This window comes from Myripristis murdjan, chromosome 19 (genome assembly GCF_902150065.1).
Source record: "Myripristis murdjan chromosome 19, fMyrMur1.1, whole genome shotgun sequence".
Taxonomy (NCBI): domain Eukaryota; kingdom Metazoa; phylum Chordata; class Actinopteri; order Holocentriformes; family Holocentridae; genus Myripristis; species Myripristis murdjan.
The window spans coordinates 24,062,635-24,071,559 of NC_043998.1; the positions used below are offsets into that span (position 1 = coordinate 24,062,635).

General features: G+C 40.3%; 1 protein-coding gene across 1 annotated transcript; it reads right to left on the reverse strand.

The window, feature by feature from the left end:
• Positions 1 to 1,585: 1,585 nt before the first annotated feature.
• cox11 (cytochrome c oxidase assembly homolog 11 (yeast)) lies at positions 1,586 to 8,159 on the reverse strand. Its single transcript, XM_030077920.1, has 5 exons — positions 8,026 to 8,159; positions 5,701 to 6,067; positions 5,163 to 5,318; positions 4,534 to 4,659; positions 1,586 to 2,555 (listed from the first exon to the last, which is right to left on the reverse strand). The coding sequence occupies exons 2-5, from the start codon at positions 6,016 to 6,018 to the stop codon at positions 2,367 to 2,369; spliced, it is 789 nt and encodes a 262-aa protein (XP_029933780.1). The 5' UTR covers positions 6,019 to 6,067; positions 8,026 to 8,159; the 3' UTR covers positions 1,586 to 2,366.
• Positions 8,160 to 8,925: the final 766 nt, after the last annotated feature.

An 8,925-nucleotide genomic window follows, 5' to 3' on the forward strand; every position in this document is an offset into this window, starting at 1 on the left:
TTGTTATGGTGTTATGAAGTGGCTGTTTGTTTTAAGTGGTTGTTGGCTGATTTCTAATGGTTGTTCAAGTGTTACTATGTGGTACTACCGTATAGTTTTGCATTATTGTAAACATTTTTAGACTTTTTTACTTTACTCTGTAAGTTATGTTTTGAAATATGATACAAATAAAGCTTAATATTAATTATCACTGCTCAGCTATGAGACCGTGCTGCACTTACAACTCAAAGAATTGCCATTACACAGGAAATCCTATTGTAATAAAAAAGGAGATAAAAATAGACCATCATTTGGGTTAAAGCTGCTATAAACCCATATTGGATCCCTACAGGAATGTTGCAATTACTTTCATTAGTGTCTTGTCTGAGTAAGCAGCAAACAGAGGCGGCGGTGATGTTCACATTAGAGCTGCTGAGTCTTCTGTGACCTGCTATCAAATCATCAGCAAGTGTCTACAGCACTAATAATAAAGGTATGAGGTTTTGTTTTGTTGTTTTTCTCAATCGATGGACATGAATTCTGATGGATGTTCATGAACATCCATGAACAGAACTGAAAGTCATTCATCTTTTTCACTTAAATGAGAATTCCCACAAACTCGGGCATTTTCCAATGATTCTCCAAGTCTTGTTTGGTGAAATTCAACGTCTTTAAACATGTTCTGGGGTCTCACACGACATTGGTAAAGATGAGATCTGGCAGATGCTCATTTTCTACACATGATCTTGTCAGGATGAGAAATCCCGGTGAAATTATTTCATCTTGAAACTGCAGCTCCTGCGCTGATCCAGGGAGCCGAGGCATACCGAGTCTGGCTGTTCTATTTTAATTAATAACTAACTAATAAATAAATAAATGAACAAATAACGCCTAAGGAAAAACAAGGCCACCCCTTCATTTTCAAGTCTTCAAAGGTCTTTCTTTTTTATTTTCAGCAACCCACAAAAAAAAAAAAAAAAAGCTTCAAGGATTTTGAAAACCCACAGGAAAAGACCAAATCTTTATGCTAACGTATTATCGGTTTGATAATTTTTAAGACTGTGGCTGACACGCTCTATTCAGCTTCGTAATCCACTACATTTATCAAATAAATGTGCCATGCTGTGAATGAACAGGTTCTTCCCTGCACTCACCGGTAAATTAATGCCATTTTGTGACACATTTTTAAAAACAGGACCTCACAACTGATTTGGTACCTGTCCAAGAGGCTGGCAAAGAACAGAAAACAACAATTTATGTTCCTACTCAGACCCAGTTATTGGAAGTAAGATATATAAAACATATCACTGGATTTTAATGGCATGTGGGTCAACTTTTATGACTTCATTGATCCCTCACTGATCAATCTCATTTACACAGGAAAACAAGCCCATGGATCTCCACAATAACTTCCTTTCCTATCCTGCCCCCTTGTGCCCAAAAAGGGGCAGTGCAGCGTGGTATCCATGGGTCCTTATAATTTGGAAAAGTCTTGGATCACCTCAGATTAGGTCTTAGAAAATAGTTACTTGTCTTGAATCCAGTTCTTACATTTTTCACCATGTAATAATATATATATTTTTTGGTTTTCATGTTGTAGAACAATATGTCATGTCTGCTTTACTGAACACACCAAATAGCGATTAATTTCCCGGTGCTTTTTCCCCTCATTTATAACCTCTGGATGTTCACTGGCTTTGTTCAGTCAGAAAGTTGAAAAGTTAAAAAAAAGTCAAAAGTCTTCAAAAGTCTTAAATTCAGCTTCCTGCTCATTTTTTGTACATGTTTTAATCCCAAAAGTTCCCCTTTTTCTGGCTGAATCAAATCAAACGTTTTCATATTCGGCATAATTTATTGATTTCACAGTCATCCATTCATTTAACATTCAGTCTGAAACAATAACAAGAAAACTATTTAATTACATAGCGACATGTTACTGTTGCTGATAAAAGAGCATCACTTCTGAGGTTGTGGTGTAGGAAATTTTCTGACACACACACACACACACACACCCCGACCAAAGTCCTCTCTTGTGATATACCTCCTAAATGATATAGGAGCAGCTCATAAAATGCCTTGAATCTGTCTTTAGATAAAACATTTGTGAGATCACCATATTGACTCCTGCAGTTTTTGTCTTTTCAAATGGAAGGTTTCACTTGTTCAGATGGAATCCTGAAAAATAAAAATAAAAAACCCTGACCTGCAAATAAATCTGCATATTTAAATATGAAATCCAAAGCTTTTCTCCAAATGCTAATTTATTTTCCCCGTTTGGTGGAAAAGCAAGTTCAACGCACCAGTTTCCAACACACAGATATCGCATCGCGGTGCAAACGGTGTCGGTCCCCGTCCCGTCTGTCCCTCCGTCTGTGGCGGCGCACGGGTCAGTTGTAGCTGTATCCAGGCAACGGCAGCTTCTGACCCTCCTTGGCCTCGAAAAAGGTGTAGGACAGGGTGATGGTGTCAACACGGGCCATCCTCGGGTCCACGTCAAACTCCGGGTCGATGTAGAAAAAGACGGGCATGTCCACCTCCTCCTGGGGGTTCAGCCGCTGCTCCTCGAAGCAGAAACACTGCAGGAGGGACGAGACACGGGATTTTAAAATCAGTGAACTGAACCGGCTCAAGCTTCATACTCTTCATTTCTGATGATTTATAGTGACATTCAGACAATTCAAGGAGTTATTTTATGATTAAGTGTTGTAATTTGCTTTTTTGGTGAACCTGCTTCCCCTCAGTCGGCCTGATTTCCTACATTTCCCGGAATAACTTTCACCCCGTACTCAAACTGTCCTCTTCTGTGATGGATTTCTCCCTGTACGGCTGCTGAACGTAAAAAAATGGCGGCTCTAGAAAGAAGAAAGCCTCGCTCTTTGATTGTGAAGGACACCAAAACCTGATGTTTCCCACTGATGTTTTACATCCGGAAACTTTTTCTGAGCTAAAACTCAAACTGGAGCTGCTGGAGATGATACGACGTCACCTCATCTACACCCAACACCTGATCTACACCCAACACCTGAACGGTCATTGGAAAACAAGCCGATTTGCAAATAGCCGACACCGATTTGCAGGTGGGAACTTGCAAAGCTGCCCAGTGCAGCTTTAACTCCAGTCTGATAATCAGGTGGATTTGTGGATCCCAACCGGTGGCCTCACTGCGCCGCCTGAGCCGCTCACTGCTGTTTTCAGAAGCTGATTTATCGCTGACGCCCAGGTTCCACTGACAGTGGACGCGGCTACAAAAACAAACAGCAAACCCTGAATTTCAAAGTTGATGCTCATTGTACTTATTCAAATCAGACAGTAGCTCCGGTTTTCCTTTATTCACCTGGAGCAGTGCAACAATAAACTGATAATTGATCTTGAAATATGTTGAGACACTTCCATTGGTGAGACCTCATGACTGATTCCTTCTCATCGGAAGATTATTTGGCCTTTTCCAGGATATTTTTTCTTCTTCAGTAACAGCTATCGTGATGTATCATAACTGATTATCTTATAGTATAATCGCATATCGCAAAATCGCCTGGAGCCTGATATCTGCATTGTTGCTGGTGAAATATCATGATGGTATCACATGACGAGTTACCCAGTGATTCTCACCACTAGTCTGTGATATTTCAGATTTTTCCAAGAGGCAGAAACCAGCTTGAGCCTTAATGAGCTTTGGTGCATCTGAGCTTTTCATCTTTCTCGTCTAGTGTGTTTCCTTGTGGCCAACTCTAAAAGCAGCAGAGATTTAGACCAAATACACAAATATATCTACACTACTCACAAAAAGTTAGGGATATTCGGCTTTCGGGTGAAATTTCAGGATGAACCTAAAATGCATTCTAACCTTTACAGGTGAACTTAATGTGACCTTCTGTAAACTTTTGAATGCACATGTCCAACTGTTCAGTGTTTCAGTACTTTTTGCACAAGTTGCTGTTCTCTAACAAGGAGTTTAACGGCAAAATTCACATCAGGTGTTTGATGCTCCAGCTCATCGAGGTCGTATCATTAGGGAACGGCTGCTGGAGACTGGGGTACCTCAAATGGAGTGGCCTGCACTTTCTCCAGACCTGAATCCCATAGAAAACCTATGGGATCAGCTGAGTGGCCGTGTAGAGGCTCGGAGCTCTGTACCCCAGAACCTCAATGTCCTGAGGGCCGCCCTTCAAGAGGAGTGGGATGCCATGCCTCAGCAGACAATAAGTCGACTTGTGAACAGCATGAGACGTCGCTGTCAAGCTGTAATTGATGCTCAAGGGCACATGACAAGTTATTGACACTGACATTTTTTGTTGTGGTATATCCACCACTGTTGTTGGCTTTTGTTTCAAGAAATTGTTTGAGATGAGGAAATCACCAGTGCATGCTTCTACTTAAATGCCCTACTTTCATGATATAATATCACTGTAGCGTGAACATTTTACATTTTCCATAAATTTCACCCAAAAGCCAAATATCCCTAACTTTTTGTGAGTAGTGTATATATATATATATCTATATATATATATATATCTATATATATATATATATATATATTACACTGCTGCACTCCACCTGAATCTTGTTGAAGTACTGTCCCGCCTCAAACGGCACCACGTTGTAGGTTGAGATGCCGATGACCGGCTTGTCTGTGGGGTTCCTGGCTCTGTAGAAGGCCAGGGCTGTCTCTCCTGGTACCACCTGGACACACACACACACACACACACACACACACACACACACACACACACACACTTTTTTAAATAGGAGAATGAATATCTTTCTTTTTGGTTAAGGAGCTATAGAGATGGTGCACTGATCATGATGTGTGACTGTACAGGTTTTTGTTTTAGCTTTTTGTTTTTGTTATGTACACCACAGAAAGAATATCTGGCCCTGAGTTCTGAGATAAAAAAGCACTTCTGAGGTTAAAATTTATAGAAAAGTGGAGCAAAAATGTGAAATGTGAGAGGATAGGTTGGAGTTTTTGGATTCGGACTTTCAATGAAGAAAAAAATCCTGCCTTTAATATATTGCAGAGATTCATAACTCAAAGTGCTGCTGTGTTTCAACATCAATGTAGTGAAAGCTGAAAAGTTTTTATGATGAATCCACTGAGGAGCTGTTGACACACACACACACAGAGGCAGAGGAGGTGCGTTCAGGTGCAGGACGGAGGGTAATAAATGCGCTGACGCTCTTACGTAAATCTCCGTCTGCTGCGGCCGGAAGTTCCACTGCATGCTGGCGTGCGTGTCGGCGTTGAAGGTCACCTTGATGATGCGATCCTTCACCGGCTTCATCGTCTCCACCTGATCGGCGTCGTGGCCGGCCACCGCCGTGCCGCCGAGCCCCGACGCCTGAACACACACAGGAAAAAAGGCTCAAACTTGTGTGCTAGGCAGCATTTTGTCTGCAAGTGCCAATTTACTGATTAAATAAAGTTATAATTTTGATTGAGGAACTATCCTGAACACTTTCTGATTCCAGTCTTCTTTTTCTCTGCTCACATCTTTATGAAATTAATATTTTTGGTTGTTTTTTTGGCTGCTGGTCAGACTCAGGAAGCGATTTGAAGACATCACTTTGGACTCTGATCATTTCCCATGAGTCTTTGTCATTATTTGTGACATTTTACACAATAAATGATTGAAAAAATAATCAAACAATCAAAGCAGTCATACTACAAGAAGCACCTTCAGTGTAATGTTAACCACCTGTGTGTGTTTGTCGCGCTCTCACCTGGCAGTAGAGTCTGTAGAGCGGCACGGCGGCGTACGACAGGCCGATCATCCCGACGCCGGCGGCGGCGATGTACGTCAGCACCGTCTTGTTCCTCGTCTTCCACTCGTCCTCCTGGCTGCGGCTCTGCCTCTTGCGGCTCTTGGCGCCGCGGCTCTGCGTGTGCAGGCGGCCCGGGACCTTCCGGCAGAGGAAGCGCTCGGCCTGATGGTGCAGAGCCCTGGAGCCGTCGCACTGCAGGGCCCGCACACAGCGGGTTAACAGCAGCGAGGCCCGAGGGCAGCCGAGGGACTCCGTGACCAGGAGGGGCAGCAGCATGGCGGGGGGGGCGTCGGTCACCTGGTGCTGGATCAGCAGGACAGCTCACCTGGACGAGGGACAGACAGGAAACACTGTTTTCCTGTCCCATAGTGCAAACTGGCTGTGATATTTACAACAACACTACATGAATACAGGCTGTTGAACAATATATCATTAACATGTCATTATCTAGATCTATTAATATCTTAAGAGGCAACATAGGATATTAGGATTTAGGATTATTATGATTAGATTATTGTGACAGTAAATAATTGATATCATTTCTGGCCATGGTTTATAACAAGTTATTTGCATATAAAAATAAATATGATTGGTAATTAGGATATAATAGCAGAACTAGTCAAAATAATGAATTAAGGTATGCTTCAGGTGGATAAGGAAGCCTAATATGTATTAATATGTAATTGACTTATGGACGAGGGGTGGGACTAGATAAGTTTTACTTCTTCCCACTTCCTTCCGGATAGGTAAAATTAAATCATTATGTGTTGTTTCATTTTTATGCTTATTTATGTCTGTCCATTACTGTGTGATTACTTTTCTTTTCTTTTTGTTTGTTTATTTGTTTTGCTTACTCGGAATAAAGAACTAGTGCACTTTGCTTGTTTGTATTTTTCTATGATGCTTTTATGCTGTGTTTTCCGTGATGTTTTATGCTGTGTTTTTTGTGATGTTTTTATGCTGTTTGCTACTTTTGATGCTGTATCTTGTATTTGTTTTTACTGTAAGGCGACCTTGAGTGCCATGAAAGGCGCCATAACAAATAAAATGTATTATTATTATTATTATTACTACTACTACTACTACTACAACATTATGGACTATTTTAGGGTTAGGGGTTAGCCTAAGACACTGATTGATCTGTTCTGATCAATAAAATACTTTGTGAAGTTACTGCATTTTCTATGTCCATTGGTATTCACAAATAATAATTTGATATTCTCAAATAAGTGCGAACCCGCAGTCATATTGCATCACCACAGAGATATTAATAATACAGAGGTATGAAATTTTGTCTAAGCTGATCTTATTTGGAGTATATTATAGTATATTATATTAAATATTACTGTTATTTCTGAAATGATTCATCAGTTAAATTATGTATTTTGATAGGTTACTCATTTGGTTGGCTTCACTAACATCACTAAGATGCTAAAGATGCATTTGAAGAGTTCATTTGGAAAAACAGATGTCTCCATTTCAATTTATTAAACCTTTTTAAACTTTTTTGAATTTTTTTTTAAATTTACTTTATATTTATTTCTATTTTTTTATATGTTTATTTAGCCTGGCATAATGTTTATTATCCTAAATCATGCTTTGTGTGTGTGTGTGTGTGTGTGTGTGTATATATGTGTGTGTGTACTCCAAGCAGTATCAGTGAAAAAGGTGTATTCATTTTAAGAATGGCTTTTGTCTGTTTTTGCAAATGAACTCTTCATTTGCTTTTCTCTGTTTTTGTGTTGTTTTGTTCTCTCCTGTTTAGTGAGAGCACACCGAACCAAACTCCTCTCAAAAAATCATAATTTATTACTGATTTTCATCATACTGGCAAATGTTGCCCACATCATAAAACATGACTAAGTGTTATTACTGAGCTGGTCACACTCTTCAATTCGGCACACATTCATTCATAACAACACATGATAATACCTGGGATAATTCACCTGTTAGTTAAAGAAACGCAGGGTTTTGTTGTTGATTTTTTAAATAAAGTGATGGTTGATGATCGATATGTTCCGCCGAATTTGTTAGCAGTCGATAACGATTCTAAAACATATCTAACATTTCACAGAGGTGGTGTTATAACGTTACATTTTGACGAAAACACAAAACAACATAAAACTGACGGATGTTTTGAACGGCGCACCGAGCGGAGGCTAACCGGGCGGCTAACGCTCACTAGCTCCTACTGAGCTCACAGTTTCCAACACCAGACTAAACACCGTCAGCATTAAAGGTTTTATTGACTGTCAGTCAGTTAGTTGAGTTATTTAAAATTACCTTGAAAGGGCTCAGATGAATGGCACGCTCATTCACCCTTGGACGGCATCACACAACACCTCGGAACACATATGTAACGCAGCAACATACATAACACTTGTGCAACAGCGCATTGGTTCCCCGTAACCCCGCTGGTTTAACAAGAAAGGTTCCGCCGCCGCTGTTCCGCTGTTCCCTAACACTGAAAGGTGACACACACAGACCTGCAGCTTGTGAACAGGCAGGGCAGGCGACTGCTTGGGGCCCCGAGCCGACAGGGGGCCCCTGAGACTCGGGGCCCGAGGCCTGTTTTTACCGAAATGTCTCAAAAATGTATTATCCGCAGTGACCGCACCCCCCTCCCCCTTAAACAAAAACGGGCGATTTGCAGTGACAGCTCAAGGCAGAATCTGAACCAATGCTGAAAAAGTGCTGATGATGTGGATTATTTACAATGTAACAGTGAGTTATTTATTTATTTATTTATTTTATTATTCTTTACATTCTTTTCTATATTCCTTGTTTATATTCCGTGTTCAGATTGCTTTTTGCTATTTATTATCTGTTTATACTGTTTATAATGTAAATTATGCTTCATATTTTGCTATCCACTTTGCTGCTGTAATGCGTGAAATTTCCCCACCGTGGGACTAATAAAGGAATATCTTATCTTATCTTATTTATAATTTCACATACTTTATATTTCCAAAATGACAAGGTTTTTAATGTTATTGAATTCTAATATATTAGGTATGGTATGTGGACATTGGGAATAAAAAAAAAAAAAAAAAAAGTATTGATTTCATACATTTTTCGTTGGTGTCACAGTAATTATAACATGATGGTGATGAACACACTGGTCGGAAGGGCCCCCTGGGAATTTTTGCTTAGGGCCCCAACAGACTCAAGAATCGCCTCTGG

What these genes read in the sequence shown, in the direction of transcription:
- cox11 (XM_030077920.1), bottom strand. Translation starts at nt 6,018, where the DNA reads ATGCTGCTGCCCCTCCTGGTCACGGAGTCCCTCGGCTGCCCTCGGGCC. An exon ending in TCTACAGACTCTACTGCCAG is followed by an intron (nt 5,319 to 5,700) that starts GTGAGAGCGCGA and finishes GTGTGTGTTCAG; the next exon opens with GCGTCGGGGCTCGGCGGCAC. An exon ending in AGTACTTCAACAAGATTCAG is followed by an intron (nt 2,556 to 4,533) that starts GTGGAGTGCAGC and finishes TCCCTCCTGCAG; the next exon opens with TGTTTCTGCTTCGAGGAGCA.